This window comes from Aethina tumida, chromosome 1, assembly GCF_024364675.1.
Source record: "Aethina tumida isolate Nest 87 chromosome 1, icAetTumi1.1, whole genome shotgun sequence".
Lineage (NCBI taxonomy): Eukaryota > Metazoa > Arthropoda > Insecta > Coleoptera > Nitidulidae > Aethina > Aethina tumida.
The window spans coordinates 1205043-1225534 of NC_065435.1; the positions used below are offsets into that span (position 1 = coordinate 1205043).

The following is a 20492-nucleotide window of genomic DNA, read 5'->3' on the forward strand; positions in this document are numbered from 1 at the left end:
AATAATTGAACAAAGTTTTAGCATCATAAATCATGTAATATGAAGGTGCAAATTCATATCCATTATAAACTTTATTATTCACAAACATTATAATTTCATGATAAAAACTGGCAACTTCGTTTATGCACTCAAGCCCTCAATTGTTAAACAGGTCTGGTTGTGGAACATTGCATATAAAAATGTGTGCAATATTATTAATTGGTTGATGGCATTTGTGCCACTTGGAATTCGTATACAGTTAGATTTAATTTGCAATAAATTATTTAAATCACGCCACTATGTATAAATAAAAAGAGAATCGATTAAAAGAAAAATATAGTAAAGTGAAACTATTGATTGTTTTGGTGTGCAATCTAAGTAGGAAGTCCGAGGGCGAGAATTAAACTTTAATTCTGTATAAAGTTTCGTGGAATGGCGAGAACTTTTCGTGTTGGTGGTATAATTTTGAGAGAATTCCATACACATTCATGGTGGTGAACAGATTTTATAAGGACGGTGAATAAATGTGTTTTAATATGATATCGGAACGATGCAAATCAAGATGAACGAATAAAGTAAATTAATTAAATAGGTAGTAGTGGGAAGTTTTATTAGGTTTAAATGTGTTTGAAGAATGTAGTTTGGTGGTGATCCTTTGCGCTTAAAAATGTCTCACGTTCTACATCGAATGAAGATTTATTGATGTATGGTCCACTAACCTCCTTCTTTTTACCGAATTCATGACGTTATATGTACGGTCAGACAGCCAGTAAAAAGCTGTAAATAGTCTGTTGTACTTAAATAAATAATTGATTGATTTCAAGTCCGTGCCTGTTATGTCGGCATAGTGGGCATTTAGGTATTAATGTATTATTTACCCTAAATTTTATATCGGCGGACTCTTTCATTCCGTTCGAAGTGCATGAATACATTGACTTGCAACGGACGAGGACGATATGAGTTATTATTTCTTTTGTGTGCTGTGCGCTTTATGTTCGGTTCTTCATTATTCTGCTGAGGACGCTCCTGCTGCTGCAAGACGAAGTAAGTTTATCTTTTTATAAATGTCTCATCGATTCGCCACCATTACTTCCTTATCACTTATCTGAAATAACTTTTGCATGTTGTCAACTTGTTTTGTGTGCTTAATTAATACGTTAATGAAATAAAAGCAGGTGGAAATTAATTAACGCACTGGTTTGTTGCAGTCCAATGTGTAATTAGGATTGAATTAAATTTGCAAAATTACCCACACAACTGTGAAACTAAACTAAAACGAGAGCCACGTAATATGTGCCATATTAATAAACAGTTAATTAACAACTGTTATTATAATGGTGGATCCTCAAAGGAAAAATTAATTAACACTACTGTGTACATCTTTGAAATATAGACAGTCGACAGTAAATTATCGTTGAATCGAGAGGAAACTTAATTTACCGGCAGATGCGGCGCGTTATAATTCAGATAATAAGGAAATATTTGTCGCAGATTGTACTGTGTAATTTATACCTATTGAAATTCTATTTGTATTGTCCTAGAATGCATACGCGAGTACATAGTTACTCGGCGCACAACAGGAAGTCAAATTTCAAGATCTTATCGCCATTTTCTCTCATCGATTATCTTCACCGGCTTGATTTTAAATTGTTTCGATTTGTTGCCTTGCTTTTTAACTTTTTAACTGGAGTCTTTGCCCGATGGAACATAATTGACTTTTGGCAAGATGTTCGTTCTTTTTTTTTTTAAAATTTATTTGGCCCTTTTAATGCTGTTGAAAAGTGCAGCCTTGTTCAAACTTTATGTATTTATAATTTTAGATATCTGAAAAAGTAATTTAAACACATTTTTACATTATATTTTAATATTTCTCTGTTAACATATTATTTGAAAGCTCTTTCTAACAATTGTTTTATTTTTTTCTATTACATATCTATAATATTAGGTGACAAAAAATGTCTATCTGACTATACTATACTAATTTTTTTCTTTATTGTATTTTTTGAGTTAAAACTGGTGCATTCAAGTGTCTTGATCTACTGCTTTCTATTTTGTTTTAATAATATATTTTATAAATTTTTTTGTATCAAGTCAAATTTCAAGATTTTATTGACGTTTCTCTCAACTAATTATGTGTATTAGTCTGATTTTAAATAGTGTCGATTTGTTGTCCGCCTTATCGTGAAACAAAATAGACTTTTGTTAAAATGTTTATTTATATTTTGTTGAATATAATCATTAAAATCATCTGGCGATTTATTGTTGACTGACTGACTGACTGACTGACTGACTGACTCACTTTGATGTGATAATAGTTAAAATTATTCAATCCATTTACAAATAAATCCATATAAATTGAAACTGTTTTGGCAGGAATGTTATTATATGATATTAGATTGTGGACAATTGTGCTTTACCGTAATGTGAAGCAGTGAATATTTTATAATTGAATGACAGGAGTAAATGTATGCATGTATTATTTGTGAAGCACATTTGTAATATCGGGTGTAAAAGGAAATTTGCCAGATGTACCCCGATAGAGTGTCAGATAGGATGCAAAACCGTCTGGTAATCAATTACAATGTCACTTTGAGTTACAGATGCCAACATATCTTCCATGTCAGTGTACTACGATCCAAAATCTCGATTACCTTTTCGTATAACATCAATTGAGAATAGTTTGATGAACACGTTCGGCTCGAATGACCAATCATCCACCAAGACCAGAGGACTTCTCAGAAGGGTTGGCTTCAGGAGTAACGGATGCACATGTCAAACTCTCACGTGTGGTTGTTGCCTAGGTTTCAACTTTGACCAGTTCAATTTCAATAGGGAAGGTAAATAATAAGACACAATTCGCTTCGTCTAATTAATGCACTTGAATGAATGTCGGTAATTTCCCCCTTTCAAGAATTAACAAAGTTTCGCAACAAAGTAAATAAAAGGCGGAGAGGATTAATTAATATGATGGGGACTTAAAATATGCCGTTAAAATAAAATTTTTAAAATTATCGTACCAAAAATATCTCCCGTTCAAATAATTTAAAATTATCTGCCCCAATTTATCTAAATTAGGGCAATTATTCTTAAAATTAAAGACTATTATATTTAAATAAAACCGTTGGAAAGGAAATTAAGATGATATAAATTCACAAAGTATTCCTCTGTTGAATGGACCAACTAATACCACTTTAACGACATTATTTGGTTGCTCTACTCTCCTAATGGTTTATTCATTTTTAATTAATAAAATAAATCAATTCCCGGAAACGTGAATAGAAAAACACGCGTACGTTGTCACATCATGGACCAATTCCATTTCGGATATATATTTTTTATGATCCTTCTCCGAAAAGCCAACTTCCAAGGGATATATCCGCCAAACTGATTTAAATTCACATTAGAATATCGTTTATCTTTAAGCCCGCAATTTAAACGTCTCTAATGCCATTTTATTTCATTTTTTAGGCTGCATGAACTTCACATACGACCCAGATGACTTTTCGGTTAATATGAATATGTTAATGGATGAGAACTCTGTATTTAGTTCCACATTTTCAGGTAATGTAACATGGTTTTTGTATTACTAAAATAATATTTAATTTATAAAATCCACATCACGGCTGACTTATTATTATTAATACAGAAATGTGCAGTTTCAACTAATTAAAAATACAACATGTTTTTAAAATAGTTGATCTAAATTTGGAAATAGGTTGAACACGTCCAATAATGAATATTCAAGTTTTGTTCTGAAGGAAATACTGTCACTTAAATAAAAATTTCAAAAATTGTTTTATTCTCATATTTATGTACCCTTTGATGCAATCGTGTTTAAATTTGGTGTGTATTTTCTTAAAATATACATCTACAATTCAAAACTAATCAAAGGTTCCTTATCATATCCACTCTGTATTGTTTGAAAATCACTTTAACTTACTTCAAATATTACAACTAAATTAATACTAGAATAAATATTCTTCATTATCCCAAATTTGAACCACCACTTTAGAAACACCTTGTATAAGAAGTAAAAGAATTTCCCCCCATCATAAATCACATAAAATAGCATAGAAATTTTAAAATAGGGCTCGTTATTCCCGACGATATCTGCACAGATGTAAAGGATTTGATATTCGAGAATTCGTATAATCCTAATTTCATAATATTGTTAGGATTGAGTGGTGACATTTCATGTATTGTGCAGTTCGAACCGTTATTACCTAAATTGAAGTTTATTGGATTAGCTGACAATGCTCAGTTGGGATTTAGACATGTAAGCGATAGGGTGTTTCTGTATTAAATCTACTGCTGATTATATTATTGAGAAATAATACCGCCATGGTAACATGCTAATTTATACAGGATGCACTTTGACAACGGACAAATCAATTCTGGATTTGATTTTTTTCCAAAACTGTTAATCAATATTTGAACAGTTCGGTGAAATTTATTGGTTAAAGTTTGCCCATTCATATATACAACTGGAAACTGTCGAGATAATTAACATATTTCTGACATTACACGCAACTGTGAGACCGTAAATCTATGTAATTTTGAATTACTGTTAATTAATTTTATTCCACCAATATAAATCTAACATACGTATGTAATATTTGAATATAACCAAATTATTTTAACTTACAGCTTTTTATAAAACAATTAACTGTAAATTTTCAACAGAATATTTTTAAACATCTCACACAATAAAAATGAATAAAATTGTTCAAAAACGTTACAGGATAATAGAGAGATTATGAAAGTAAACATTTACATGTTTTGGTTTGTTGACTGAATTTAGTTCATTATAATTAATACCTTGTAACTCCGGTAGTAATTAACATATTTTACGCATCAGTAGTAATGATAAACATTTCCAAACTAATAGCAATAATATAATTGTTACTTTGATCTGTATAAAATTGGCGTAATATCGAATAGTTCTAGTTTATTACATTTGCACATATAAATTTGCTATCATGTGATGTGTGAAAACTAATAATTTGGATAATTATGCTGGGAAAAAAAGTTGGCAGCGGTGGGATTCGAACCCACGCCTCCGAAGAGACTGGTGCCTTAAACCAGCGCCTTAGACCGCTCGGCCACGCTACCTTGGTGATAAAAACTAGTCCAGTGCCGTAGAAAAAAATTTATAATTAAGTAAAATAAAAATAAATAACCCAAATACCCCCACGTTTTTAGGATTTAAAAATACTTTAAATATTTATGGTTTATATCTTCGAGATAAAGTGGAAATTAATTTAGATTTTTTTAGTAGTTTTTTTAACTTACTAAACTAAAAATTAAACTATAAATCTATATTTCTGTTTATGATCCTTTTAAATTTTATGTACATATATGTACTTGTACATTCTTTTTTTATTTTAACATTTTTGTATTAATCTGTATATATAATGTGTAAAAGTAATTTAAAATATTTAAGGAAGCTTTTCCTGGGTTTCATTTTGTGATACAGGGTGATTTTATATCAACAATTTTTTCAGTGACGTTCGTCTGGAATTTGAACTAAATGCTGAAAAAATATACGCCACAACTTTAATGTCTTAAAAATAAATATTATTATTATTTGACATCTGAACAAATTTGATCTCTTTATTATTTTTTCACAGACTTTCGCGTAAAAAATATTTCTTTGTATGGTCATATTGTATATAATGCATCTTGTAAAAAGTGTTTTAAAAGTAAGGTAAAAGATTTGAAGAAGAGGGTCTTAGATATTTGTTCGAAATGTTGGGTTTTCCTGGTATTATCTACTCATTTTAAATATATATTTATTTTATTTCTTTATATCTTCGAGATAAACGAAAAACTAATTGAAATTTTCTATAGTTTTGATGTTTTTTTAATGAAAATGAAAAGTATAATTAGGTTACAGTTTTATTCCTTCTAAATTTGATGTATTTATAATATTATTATTATCTTTGAATTAAACAATAAATATTATTTGAAAGGACTCTCTAAATGTGCCTGGTGCATTCAAGTACTATTATCTAGTACTACCTACTTGTTTTAGTTGTAAAATGGTCATTTATCTTTAATTTGAATGCTTGTTTAGCCAAATTGGCCAATTACAAAGAATATATTGGATTTATTGAAAAATTAAAAAAAAAAAACAATTCATTGTTAGTTGATTCAATAAAAAAATTGAACCTGATTTTTAGATTTAGTGTGTCAATTTGTAATCTAGTGTAATGTAATGTTTATGTTTAGCATCTGAAATACAGTGAATGCTGATATATTTTCAGCGAAAAATCCGCCGCCGCTCTGCCTGCCGCTCCCGATACCATATTTGCCGCTGTCGATGGACGTGTGCGCGAAACTGTTCGACATCCGCACGCCCGGCCGGAATTTGCACATGTGCTTGGACTTCGAGACACGCATCGAGTCCGCCTCTTTGCTGGTGCTCCATTTCGATTGCATGAGGATGGGTACGGACGGTTTGGCGCTGACGAAACCGGGCGACACGCTGCCCACCCCCGGTCCCACCACCGAGTCGCAGGTTAATCCCGACATTTATGACGAGGTCACCGAGATAAAGTACCACAATAAACCTTTGTAAAAATCGACATTTATTATTCAGGCATTTTGTTTTTGGTTTTTGTGTAATAAATTTGATAGGGTCCGTTTGTAAATGTTTTGTTTAATATGTTGTAACAGTTGTAAACAGATTAACACGTATTTTCGGGTTGGTGAACGATGAAGCGTCCACAGGGAGCACTTTAATTAGGCTTTATTATTTATTATTCGTCTGTTTTTATTTGATTTGGTAAAGTTTTGTTACTAAATGTTGTTGCATAATTTGGAGAATGCATGGGATTTAGTTCGAATGAATGGAACGTGTTGAGTCGAAGCGTTTTAGGCAACAGATACCAATAATTGTTGAATACAATTCACACATCACTTCCCGGTAACATCAAAGTGAACAGCCAATACCTTTTCCAATAATACAGATACATGAAACAATTGATTCCGTTTTATATTAGTATAACTTTTGCAACATAAAGGTGATTTTATTACAGCCGTTTGATGTGAGTAAAATCCATAAAAATATAGAGACATAAAGGAGGAGACAGATATATCCAATATGATCATTTGTTTTAATGCTTAAGGAAGTGTATAGTTAAATTTATATATAAAATATTGTGGTGGTAGACATATTCTGATCGGTATTCATCCCATTCTTTGGCGACTAGTCATGAGAAATAGCCCTAAATCGCGTAGTATCATGCCAGTCACATATTCCAGATATGATCCTTTCAACAGAAGCAAGATATGTGGCAATGAGAGAAACCCCATCATCCCCCATCAACTCCCATTTTCCCCTCCAAAGTCAGGTGAAACTGGTCATTGAGATCGCTTGATTGAGTCTCGGTCCCTTTTCCCTTTTCAATTCAACTTGTTTGTTTCTTGTTGCCAAACAACACTATACTACACAATACAATTTAATTCTTGAAGAATTTTATCAACTTTAATACGGTTCTATTGTATTTTCATTTGTCCTAACACGAGAAATTTTATTTCTCTTTAAGACATTTAATACCAAATTCCATAATATAAATTGAATTTACTGTTTATAACTTTTATTCGTCATGATTTTTTTTATTTCTAGTATATCCATTCAAATTATTATTTGGGAATAAATCCATTTAACCGGAAGTTTCCAACTTACAATTATTAATTTCACGTTGAGCTTATTGGTTTTGACAGTTTATGTGCTATAAATTAATAACATAGGGAACAAAGGGTTAATGATTATTTAATTGCCCTTATTTTCAATTTGTAATTATAAAAACTTTAACTCATAATTTATTTATACTTAGAATATTAAAAAATTTATTATTTATTTAATTTAATTATAACAAATAAAATTTATTTTCCACTGTTGATTTTTATAATTAATAAAACTTTTGACCTGTGTAATTTATTATGCGTATTTATGGCATAATTATTTAAATGGTTCAATAATAATAAGTGAGTTTAATCTATTATTATATTAAATAATTCAGTTAAAATATTAATTGTTGTTTTACTAAAATTTTAAATAATATTTAAATATATTACGCTTATTTGCATATTTTACATTCGTAGTCATTTGTTATTTGAGATGTATTATTTATGGGGTCGATTGTTCATCATTAATTTACAATTGAACATTTTTCATGTTGCCATGATTATGAATAGTTGGTTAAATTCGAATAAAAAGGTAAAATATTCCACTATTAAATTTCCACAATGATTTTGTTGAGATGCAAAAAACTTAAATAAATTTGCGCATAAAAATCTATTATATATTTATTAAAATAAATACATTTAATAACTCCTATAAATCTAATTACTCTAATTAATCACATTTACCAATTACTCACAGAAATTCAATCAATCCAATAAATTAAATGTATTATATATTCAATTACTCCAATATGTACAACAAATTCTATCAATATAACAAATAAATACAATTTGTTAAAACAAGTCAAAGTTATATAATCAGTCCTATAAGTCTAAATAGACCTATAAGATTACTGAGTCCAATTCATCTATGCCCAATATGTACAATTAATTTAATAGGACCAAATAATTCAATTTATCAACAAAAATGCAAAATAATTTTTAATTATTGGGACATAAAAGAGTAACCCATTCTATTTATTTTCCTATAAACCTAATTAAACATACGAGTATCAGTCCACAATTAAACCTATAAGTCGAATAAATCTAGGTTTAATTAATAATTGAAATATATAAAAAAATGAAAAGTTTTTGACCAATTATTGTCATATTACAGTAAAAGAGTGACCTATTATATTTATATTAAAAAAATTATAAAATTCTACTCGTTTTAAGAAAAAACTGGATGAACCAATTTATGCCATAAAAATATTGAATTTTATAAGTTAAAAGATTTTTTTTTGTTGATTTTGTTAATTCAATTGAAACAGGTAGTCCAATTAATCCTAGTCTTTAACTAAATCAATTCATCGAGTTAGTCCACTATATCCAATTGGTTCAATATGTATAATAAATTGAATAAATAAGCTCAATTGACTGATCGAACTTATTAATTAATTCAGTAAGTCCAAATAATCCAATTCATCCAGCTAGATCAAAATAAACACAGTTAATTCAGTTAATTCAAATAAAACAAATTGTAGAATTAATCCAATTAATTCAATAGGTTTATCAAAAAAATCCAGTAAAAAATTAGTTGAATTTTAATAAAATTGTTCGCGTTTGAAAAAAAAAAAAGAAAAATATCCATATCAACAGAATTATTTTTTGTTGTTAATCAAATTCTGTATAACGGAATTGCTCATGAATTATCAGAACCTAATTTAGTACCATCGAAATTAAAATTATTTACAGAGAATGTCGTCAAAACGAAATAAATTTGTAAAGTTCTTTGGTACGGACGGACGCCTTTAATAAACAGACAAAACCGGCGGAACCATAAGTGTCCGGTTATGAGAGACCTCACAGTAACTATTTTATAATTACATGAGCGTTAATTGCATCTTGCACCTTAGTGAAGCAATTATTTAATGCACAGTTTAACCAATACACACCAATAAATTTCACGAAACTATTAGTTGGCTCATCAGAAATTATTGAACGTTACATTAATAGATCAACGCACTCTAAACATCAAATTAATTAAGATGGAATCAAATGAACCGACAAGTTTACTGATCGTCCAATTTGCAGGTACTCATTCATGTTTGAACGTTCTGATTATACGCGAAATTATTTCTAGTCGTGATTGTAACTTTTTATTCCTTTGATTTGCTTCAATTACTTCGATCGTTGGTCATTACAATTTTTATTCGTGTTAGTTTGTCTCTATCGTTTGGTTAAATAGCTTTGACACTTATATTGCGTGAAAAATTAATTGAGCTAACTATTAAGAGTAATTTGTTTGATATAGCATTGCGAGTGGGGAATAACTGGGGCGGCCAATGAATAGGGTAATTGTGGTAAAACACAGCAATAACGATTAAGCAGTTAGCAAAATGTTTAACGCTTGCCGACTTAAATCCACACCCACCAATTCTAAATTATTTATTTAATTTAATTGTTTTCTGTGTTTCTACTAATGAACACGGTGGCTAACTTTTGTTCTTATTATTGTGCCCTACATTTTCGAAATCGCTTTTTTTATATCCATCTAATGATGATACACCAAAATCATTTTTTCCTCTCCTAGTATTGATTTCAAATTTGTGTGCTAAGGACTTTGTGATATATGCGCAATTTGCAGAGGGAAGGGGGTAATGGAGAGTAAACAATTTATTCAATCCGATACAGATATGCATAACGTGCTATTGACCTCTTGCAGATTAATTTAATTAGTTGATATCATGTTCTAATACCGATGTCAATAACACAAACCTAATTAATTGGTCAACTGACACCAATCATCGATACCCCACAACTTTTTTATAATTGTTACTGGTTACCCGATACTTGTATTAAGGCCGTTCATCGGTAGATGATGCTATTATAATTTTTATTTTTCTGTGATGCTGCTATTGTCTTCTAGATGGCGCCAAATTTTTACAAAAGTAAATGATATCCTGTTCCAAATGTAAGATAAAAAATTTAACGGTGCGATTCATGGGTTTATTTTAAGAAAAAACTTTCATATTCCATTTATGTTTTTTTTTTCTTTTTTTATAATAAGCAAAAGACTGTTAACAAAGAATCGATTTAAATTAATAGAGAGCAATGAAATACCGTAACGTAAAAAAAATTTTGCTCATTGAAAAATATAGATGTAATCAATTTTTTAAAGAATAAAATTAAATTGAACAGTTGCGTGGTAGACACAATAATAACAAAAAAATAGTAATAAGCATCCACTTTAAGTAGTACTACTCACATTTTTAATATATTTTAATAAGTTGCTCTAATTATGGCTCCTACTGTACGTTAACATTTTCAGTATTTTCTCTATTTTACCTTATTTTTGAAACACCCGGTGTTTTTTGTACTATTGTTTGATTGCAAAATATCAAAACTTTATAATTCCACAGCTTCCATCATAATTCCATATTTTTATAGTTTTACAAGTTTATTCCTTCATATAATTTATTTGCGGCTTTTATGGCTGATATTTTATTCTGACACTTCCACAAATATTTGTTAAAATTGGAACGCGAAAAGAAGGTTTTATTTTTATACATTAACATACTGTGAGCACAAAAAAAGTTATTTAGTTACTTTAACGGTGTTACAAATAAAGACATGATTTTGATGTTCAGTAAAACCCATAGTAAAATGTTTTACATCTTTTCGTGTGATGAAAATAACGCATAGCATAAAATTTACGCCAGACACACTATGATTAAAACCGTTTTATTCCCTTTACAGTCAAATTCGAAGCGAAACTCATATAACTGGCAAGCAAATTACAAATAAAAGTTTCCCTGTTTGAGTTTGGGCAAAAAATGCTTATAAACTATTGATTGTCAAGTTTATAAATGAACTGGCGGAAGTAAATTGTTAATAAGTGCAATAACCCAATTTTCATGATACTATTTGAGGCAATAACTTCAGTAACCGGATTGTTTAATACAATTCGATTATATTTTGTCCGCCACTCATTAAAGTGAGCACATCAACTTCTTAAAGTTTTAAACTGGCCGAACAAATAACAGCGTCCGATTAAAAAAGAAACTAGGACAAGCTGAATAAGTTTAAGGACGGTCCTGTTCGTTTGGTGGAGTGGAGAAGTGGAGCGGCCCTAGTTGGCGGAGTTGTGGTATTCCAGGATGTAATAGACTGGGCGGGAGCGTGTATATAAATTCTCGGTGTCTTCCCAAAGGTGTACTAGAAAAGTCGCACACTTTGAAGGCTCCACACATCTAAGATGATGCGCCCGAGACGTGTGCTATCCGAAAATCGTATACACGCAATGCCACAATCTGAATTCAGATTATGTTACGCTTCCACTGATTTTTTTTTTTTCTTTTTCGCGTTTAAATAGGGCGTGATCGTTTTCGTAAGTTTGTTGTTAAACGGTTTAATGCTAATTTTGGTAAAGTTTAATAGTTAATCGGATATATTTGTATGGTACAAAGTCAAAAGCATTGTGGTGACGATCTGTATTCAGATTGGGGCTCAGCTCCTGCTGACTTTAGATAACACATGCCACTTACTGTCATCTACAGTATACTGAAGCGTTTTCAAACTTGCTCCGTCCCTTGAGGTTTCCTCAATGTCAATGCAGACATAAATATTTATTAAACATAAAGAAACAATCACTTTGTCGACGTAAAATGTATTTTTAAACACATGCTTACTTGAATCAAATGGAGGATAAATATTATTTTTACATAAAAGTATTGTATCACTCGTTTGTCTTATATGCCATAGAGATTATGTGAGTAGATTTCAGCTCATATTGTTCTGAACATTACACAAAGGAACAAATTCCTTATTTCTATACTATAAAAAAGAATTAAACCAAAAGTACATTATAGAATTGAATGAAAATCCATTGTAAAAGGGAAATGATTACTTTGTAACATAGCATAAAAATATTTTATTTATTTGAATGTAGCACATGAATTAAAAAAAAATGGAAAGAGAATTAATATTTGAGCCACAGAGTGCAGCCACCAGGGCGAACCAGCAGCGGATCATGCAACCAACAGCCATGGACCTTAATTATCCAAATGACTTTATTAAAATTTAAATATAAAACCAACTCTTTACAATTAATTCAGAATTTAAATTAATATTTACATAAAGTAAACGGCGGCATTCGAATATTAAACCTAGCGGGGTTTTCGTTGAAGTTGTTTGGGTAAAGTGACCAGATGTGATTTTAAAAGGATTATAAATTTCGACTTTGTTTTTAAATTATCCAATTTCAATAAAAATTATGAATATTCATGTCGGAATTGGAATCAGATTGGGAATCTATCAACACCTGAGCATATCCGAAAATTAGAATGAAAATCAATCTTCCATCCCATATTATTAAATCGGGGTTTCTACATCTATCAACAAAAAAATACAATTCCATGTCGGAGTGAAATTCCTATAAAGAGTTTCAATATTGGATGATTTACACTCCGGTGACGCATCTACTATCGCATTTTTATCACGAATATTTCTTGTATTTGTATAAGGGATACATACATTATTTGAGCCAATAAAACTTCATAATTTTTTTAAAAATGTTTAATAAATTGTAAATATTTTATATTTCTTATCAAAATTACAATACAAAACTAAGCCATGATTCATCCAATGGATTGGATCAATTTCAGTGCTCATAAACACCGTCATAATATCATTGCAGATTTCTTCGAATATCTTCTTTTTTGTGGCCACTGAGGTAAATCTGACATTTGTACTTCTTGTTACTGGACACTTCTTTTTCTAAAATTGGTTCAAAAACTAAATGGGAGACATTACTGTGTAACTGTATTGGACAAATTCTCTTCCATGTAGCTCAAAATTCCAAGATGCATTTGACAAATATAAACTAAATATACAATCCTCCATATTGTTCACCTTTTCTAGGATGATTTTTTCTAGATGAACATTGTGCTCCTTCGAATAATTTAATTTTAAAGCCCACAACAATGCCTTAAAGTTCTGTCATCTCATTCTCCTGAATACGTTCTACTCCATATCAACATTACAATACAAAACTACGCCACGCTTCATCCAATGAGCTGGATCAATTCCAGTGTTCAAAAACACCGACATAATATAAATGCAGTCTTTTTCGAATATTCTCTCTTTTTTCTGGTCACTATGGTAAACCTGACATTTATACTTTTTGTCACTGGTGACTTCTTCTTCTAAAATTGGTTTAAAAACTATGGGAGGCATTACCGTGTAAACTTTATTGTACAAATTCTCTTCCAACTGATTCAGTTCAAAATTCCAAGATGCATTTGCCAAATACAAACTAGATGTTTTCAGACAATCCTCCATGTTGTTGACTTTTAAAACATTATTCTCCAGGACGATTTTTTCCAAATCAACATTGTACTTCTTCGAATAATTTACTTTTAAAGCCCATAACAATGCCTTAGGATAAAAGTGTGCTGCCACTTCATACTCCTGAATTGTACCTTCAGAAAGTCTTTTAATATAATTAAGATTGTTTGAAAAGTGTTTAAGAAAATGAGAAAGCTTATGATAGACGTGTTTCGTTACAACTAACCACTCATCAGGCATTTCATCATTTAATAGCCTCTCCATGACAGTTTGAATCCTGCAGTTAATTGTGGTATGACCTTCTAAAACGTCTCGCACCTCCTCCATACATCTTCTAACAGTTTTGATGATCAAGTTGTATTGCTTTATTTCTTTACACACAACGAAATATTTAAAATCTTCGACGTGTTGGTTGTTGATTTGTAAACAATCCGGGAGTAAACAAAGCACTTCAGAAACAATACATAAAATTAACGTCTCGTTATTGTGAATCGTATTCCTTTGATTTAGTCGTGAGGCGTTTAGCAGCGACGCAAAAAATTCGGTTTTATACTGTAAACCTTTTCGTACATCGGTGTTTGGATTGAGTCCAAAAATCTCTGGCATATCATTCGCCGGAAGTTTTTCAATGTAATGCATAAAATCCTGATGATCATTTTTGTTTGGAAGGCCATAATTCAATACATTGTTAAAAGTAAACGTGGTGTTTTTAACTGCGTCTTTGTTCACGCATTCTTTCAGCAGAACTTTAACAAGCTTTTTACCGTAATTACTACCAACATAGCCGCCATAATTGCACGTTCCTATGATATAAATTAACTTTTTGAACGTAAAATTCGGCTCGTTTATTATAGATTGTAACTGCCTAACCGATACCAGAAAGTCTTTATCACTGAATAAATACGGCGCATCCAGCGAATATATTTTTTGTCTCTGTTGGATTTTCGAATGAAAGAACGCTAAACCGTAAAGCAGGCGTGCGAATAAGGCATGTTTTCCGGGACAACCACGATAAAAACTTTCATCAATTATTGGATCCTCTTTGTACAATTTTATAAGTTTCTGTCGCAAACTTTGTGGTGGCTCATTTATAATTTTTATTGAGTTCTGTAATAGGGTTTCCGGTATTTCAGGGAAAGGTTCTACGCTTAGCCACAGTCGAAAATTCTCGTGCGTGCTTTGAAAATCCGTGCCCTCAATGTTTGATTCCAAGTCGAAGAGGAAATTTCTGGAGAATTGACAGTTCTGCAGGAAAATCCACGAGCCCTGAAGTTTTGCGGCCTCCATCATGTTGGTCGCTTTCTCGCAACAGTCCGGACCTAAGGAAATCGTGAAAAACTTGTTCTTGTATTGCTTTCGATACACCAGCTTCTCCAACTCCTTCAAAGGATTCTCACCGCCAGTCACAATGAAAATTATTGGTTGAAGGTTGTAGGATTTATTATAAATTGCATTAATGTTCATTTCTATAGGTTCTGTAAACTTATCGCCAATTTCTTTTTCAACAAACTTCGGCAAACTGTTATACAGTTTCTCAGGCCTTAACAGTTTTATTAATATCAGTTTCTGGAAAGAATTTAATCTGTCGTTCCATTCACCGGGCAATGGGACAGAAAATGGGTCGTTGCATGTTAAAAAGTCGTTCCAAAATGCAATGTTTTCAATGAGGTCCTCTCTGAATCCCTGAAAACATGGTAAAATATATAAGTGGCAAAGTCCACTCCATTTGCTCTTAGAAATTTCCGTTGGAAGTGGATTTTCTTCTTGTAATTCGAAGTTACATTCGCCAGAAAGAAAATACCAGTACTCATCCCGACTCACTTTCTTCTCGTTAATAAGAATATTAGAAGCTATTAAAAATGCCAGTAATAATCGATCTTTATTATACATACTTTCAGCAGTCTTCAGATATAAACTATAGGTGAAGGTTAATTTTAAACTTCTCCGTCTTTCTTCTATTAATCTGGACGTGCTGGCATTTATGATTGAATGAAAATATACGTCAACAAACCATTCCAAAGAAAACTGATACAAATAATGCACTTGAAACAAATCTTTAATGCAATAATAAATAGAACATGCATGTTCAGCTACATCAACGTATTCTTTTTTAAATTCAAGAATTGGCCTTTGCAGTTGCTTGGTATCCTCTTGCTTTAATCTAATTTTTTTAGCCATATCCTTTGATTCTTGCAGTATGACTATTGAAGATTCATCTTCCAAAATATCTGTTTCTGATTCAGTTAAAGTGTACAGAATTTTTTCTTCTAGTTGTTTAATTTCAGCTTCGTTTTTTCGTAATTGTTTGCTCAGATCAGCTTTGAGTTTTTTAAATTCGGGTTTTTCTATTTCGATTATTATATTTAAGAGCATCTCAGTTAGAGCTGTTTTTGTAATGTAAAAATTAATTATGGTCAATCTATTCCATATTACAGGTGGATAATGTGGGTTGTGTTTGTTGGTAAACATGTAAAACCTGAAATTTTTATGCACCTTAATTTCCCGTTCATTAATGAAATAAAAAACTTCACCGTTCACTATCATTTGCTTTTCGAGAAATGACATTAGGTTAAGTGGTATGTCATCTCCCACATTATAAATTAATACCGGTCTACCTAGTTCAATTGCTGTTATTATTTTTTCAAGATAATTCTCGGTTAGACGAGTTCTGATACAATTATTGTTTTTTTCCTTGTTGTTAACCCAGTTTTTAGCTGAGTACTGTGGGTCAATAAATAAAGGATAAAACATAGTGTTCTTTAATATTAAATAATTTTCAACAAAAATCGAATCGTTTGGAAGACCTTGCATTTGTGCAGTTCCAATATCCCTATCTGAACCAATTACTTTTTCAAAAGAGTACTTGTTAGAAATTGGCACATCTCGTTCCTTAATCACCTCATACCAATTATTAATAATATCATTTCTTTCACACTTCACAAAACCTGCCAGATAAGAAATGTGAGCAGAAGATAACAAAATGTCGCCAGTAAGACAATCATAATGATACTGCAGTTTCTCTGAAATTTCCATCCATCTAATCTTTTCCCCACTCAACCCTCCAATCAATTTTTGGGCCTTTCTCAACTTCTCTTTGCACACATCCACTTCTTTTTGTAAGGTTTGTTGCTTTTGTCTTGCCTCCAACAGCAGTTCATTGAGGGACGCCAACTTCTCTTCAATTCTGGCAACTTCGTCCTTCTTTTCGTTTAACACTCTCATAGTTTCGGAGTATTCCCTTTCAGCCTTTTCTAGTTTTTCTTTCTTTGGAGCCACCTCTTTGGCCACCTTATCATACATGTCCATTGCAATAATCCATTTACACAAACCTTCAGCTGCACTCGAAGCCTTTGCCACAACGTGTGGCTTAAAGTCTTTGTGAGGTAGATAATCTTTACGAATTTTAACCATGATTTCAGGTTTTATGTTATCTTTGTCGAATTCTTTTAACGTTTGCAGAAAATTCATGTCTCCCAGGATTCGTTTACTTGGTCCCCAGTAATCGAGAGTTTTCCTGCCCGTTGAAGGATCGGGTATTCTATCAGGTTTCACGTCCTTTATAACGCAGACAGCAGCCATAACTAACTTAATGGCGTCTGGAGGATTTTTCATAGACTTTACCAAGGTGATGTCGGAAGGCTTTAGAGTATTAAGGGCGGATATGGCGTCTTCCAATATAGGAATTGCCTGTGCCAATTCGGCTTCACATTCGGACTTGAGGATTTGTGCGACTTCCGCCTGCTGATGGGCAACTTTTTCATCAGTTCTTACCAAGGCTGAAGCTTTTTCGACTTCTATGGTTTCCAGGGCGATTTGTTTGGTCATTTCGGCAGCTTTCTGAGTCATTTCCTCCAACTGTGGTTGGTATTCAGCTAAAGACTTTTGCATGTCCAAGATTTGGTTTGCTGCGTAGGATAATTTATTCAAACCCAAAGTGTAGTTATGTTTTGTCTCTGATAGGCTCTGTTGTTTTTTATGTATTAGTTTTACAAATAAATTTACCATGTGAGCATAATGGGAGGTGGTAATATGGATCCTTCGATGATATTTTAAAGGTACCCGAGTCTTTATTTGAATATATCTGTGGAAATTAACGAAAACTTTCGGTAAAATAGTTTTCAGTTCGTCGGACACATTGACATCTTTAATGAACACTTTTGCTACATCTTCAAAATATTGATCAGGCCAATCATTCCACCAGATCACGTTCGAATTGGTTAAATACGGGTACATGCTTAAACGTTTGCTCAATTTTGAATCACTAGAATTTAAGCAGATGAACAAATGTAAATTAAGTAAGCAACGTTTGTGAAAAAATAGAAAAACTGACGAGGAACTTATGTCAACGTTTCTGTTGCCGCCTTGAGCATCCAATCTGACGAGTTCTAAAATTTCCTGTCTTTCATTAGGATTATACAGAATAGGAATTTCGCTTCCTTTAAGTAAGAAATTAATGTTTTCTAGAAACAGGTCATGTAAAATGTCTTGTTCTCTCAAAAGAAATACAACTTGATTCCCAAATCCTCCAGATTCTTTCAAAATTGACTTGATTTGATCATTCCAGTCTTTCCCTGAGTAGTTCATTGTAATGTTGGGTTGCATGAATTTGATGTTGTTTATGTAAGAAGCCAGTTTTGTAAGACTTCTTCTACCAGAACCACTAATACCAATTAATAAGGCATTTCCTGGTGATGATTTAAGAATTCTGGACAATTTAACAAGTCTCAGTATCGAGTCTTTGAAGACTGTTATATTCAGTTTTACTCTATTAGATTTATTGAACTCCATCAACGACGTATTGACGGTTTCCAGAAGAGTGGTTATATTGGTTTGTTCTTCGTATCTTTGAACACCTTGATTATCCACCTCTCCATTGAATCCAAATATGAGATTTTCTAAATTTTGTATCGTGATTTCTTCATTTTCAAGTAAGTTTTCAAATATTTCATTAATGTTTTCTTCAAAGTATTCTTGAAAACAGTGTTTTATGTTACCAAACAACCAATCGTGGTCTTCTTGAGTGTTCATTCTGTCACCAAAAGTTCTTAGTATTTCATGTGTCCAAATTTTCATGTAAATTTTCTTGTTGCTGTCGTAGGTATCTTTCCTTAAAAACAAACATGATTTAATAACTCTGGTGAAGTCCCTCAAATTGAACACATAATGACACTGATTTATGTTGGGTTGGAAATGATTCTGGATTTGCCTGTAGATATATAAAGTCGACTGCGTTAACTGTGTCGCCATATTTGCAGTGTCACTGGGAAATCCGGATTTTTTCCAACAATGTTGCAGAGTAGTAAAATAGATTTTTGTTATTGTATCACATGAAAAATTATTGATGGAGTAAACACAGAAATGCCTGAGGAATCTGGAGGACAACTTTTGTCTGTAACCACCAGGCAAATGTGCCTTGGTTATAAAATTAACATGTTCTATGGTAATGGGGTTGAAGGTGGCCAAGTCGTACCAAGCGTTATGATCAAAGTACTGCCTAAGTAGCTCTACCGTACAGTTTATGTTAAAATTATCTATGCTTGTTGAGCTTATGTCTTCTAGAAAAATTAAGCATTTCTTGTTGTCTGAAGGAGTGTACACTCCGTATTTTCGCCTGGTAAGTTTAGATAAAATTAAGTTTTGCATCTGACTGGGGGAAATACTGATGCTGCAAGCTATTCTCGATATATCGTAGGCATTTCTATCTACGTCATTTATTAGCACGTCTTCAATCATTAACGTTTTCCCTGTAGCTGGTGGTCCAATAATTAAAACGTTGTGCTTGTTCTTAATGTGCAAGTTAATGATTTGTTTGTATCTCATCGTTTCAACCGTTGGCACCGTAAAGTCCATCATGTATTCAGACTCAGATATCTTTTGTGTTTTTAAAATGTCGATCCACAATTTCCAATTACCCCTTTGCTTGTAAATGTAATTAAAATCGAACAAAATCCCTTCCTGTGGTATGCTAATGTCAAGTTTCTCTAAACATTTCGGATAGGGGTGATGTTTATTCTGTCCTTTCCATAAAAGTTTATAAAACTCATCAAATTTGTGTCTCGAATCAGTATTTAAAATGCCTGCCAATCCCCAAACACCACTTTGTATTAGCGTGGCTTGGATCCAAGAGTATATATTTTTCGTGTCTTCATCGTGAGAGTATGCTTCATCCAAGATCATTTCTGTAAGAAGCAAAGTTGTCTTCACTTGATTTAAAAATCCGGGGTAACAAAGCTGCGAACAGTGTTTTCGGAGAAACTCCAATGATGCTGGTATGATCCACTCCAACAGTTCACTTATGTATTGCTTGTAGGTTTGTACACAATCACTTTTACAAGTTGACATGAACGACTCCAGTATGTATTTCCACGATATTGTTGATGGGTCCACGTAGACAATACCACAATGAGAAATCTATAAATTAAAAACGTATGAAGCACATAAATTAAATTAGTTAGAGACCTTACAGTGGAAGGCGATGCGGTCCTCAAGTCTTTCACTTCGAACAAGATGGAGAGACGTTCGTCCAGCAAAAGCTT

At 32.0% G+C, this 20492-nt stretch overlaps 2 protein-coding genes and 1 non-coding gene across 3 annotated transcripts; 1 reads left to right on the forward strand and 2 right to left on the reverse strand.

The window, feature by feature from the left end:
* Positions 1-864: 864 nt before the first annotated feature.
* Positions 865-6594, forward strand: LOC109600735 (uncharacterized). The gene is made up of 4 exons (XM_020016915.2): positions 865-1023; positions 2580-2816; positions 3448-3540; positions 6246-6594. The coding sequence occupies exons 1-4, from the start codon at positions 936-938 to the stop codon at positions 6557-6559; spliced, it is 732 nt and encodes a 243-aa protein (XP_019872474.2). The 5' UTR covers positions 865-935; the 3' UTR covers positions 6560-6594.
* On the reverse strand, positions 5010-5091 carry Trnal-aag (transfer RNA leucine (anticodon AAG)). The gene has a single exon. It is a non-coding gene; the product is annotated as a tRNA-Leu (tRNA).
* A 7038-nt stretch (positions 6595-13632) lies between the features above and the next one.
* Positions 13633-20133, reverse strand: LOC126264306 (dynein axonemal heavy chain 7-like). The gene is made up of 2 exons (XM_049961637.1): positions 18951-20133; positions 13633-18851 (listed from the first exon to the last, which is right to left on the reverse strand). Exons 1-2 carry the CDS (start codon positions 20131-20133, stop codon positions 13633-13635), a joined length of 6402 nt encoding a protein of 2133 aa, XP_049817594.1.
* Positions 20134-20492: the final 359 nt, after the last annotated feature.

Bases quoted from the DNA above. Each gene is read 5' to 3' on its own strand.
- LOC109600735 (XM_020016915.2), top strand. From the start codon at position 936: ATGAGTTATTATTTCTTTTGTGTGCTGTGCGCTTTATGTTCGGTTCTT. The intron at 2,817-3,447 runs GTAAATAATAAG...TTCATTTTTTAG, and splicing joins GTTCAATTTCAATAGGGAAG to GCTGCATGAACTTCACATAC. The intron at 3,541-6,245 runs GTAATGTAACAT...ATATATTTTCAG, and splicing joins ATTTAGTTCCACATTTTCAG to CGAAAAATCCGCCGCCGCTC.
- LOC126264306 (XM_049961637.1), bottom strand. From the start codon at position 20,133: ATGATCTTGGATGAAGCATACTCTCACGATGAAGACACGAAAAATATA. The intron at 18,852-18,950 runs GTAACATAAAAC...TACAAAATTTAG, and splicing joins AGACCACGATTGGTTGTTTG to AAAATCTCATATTTGGATTC.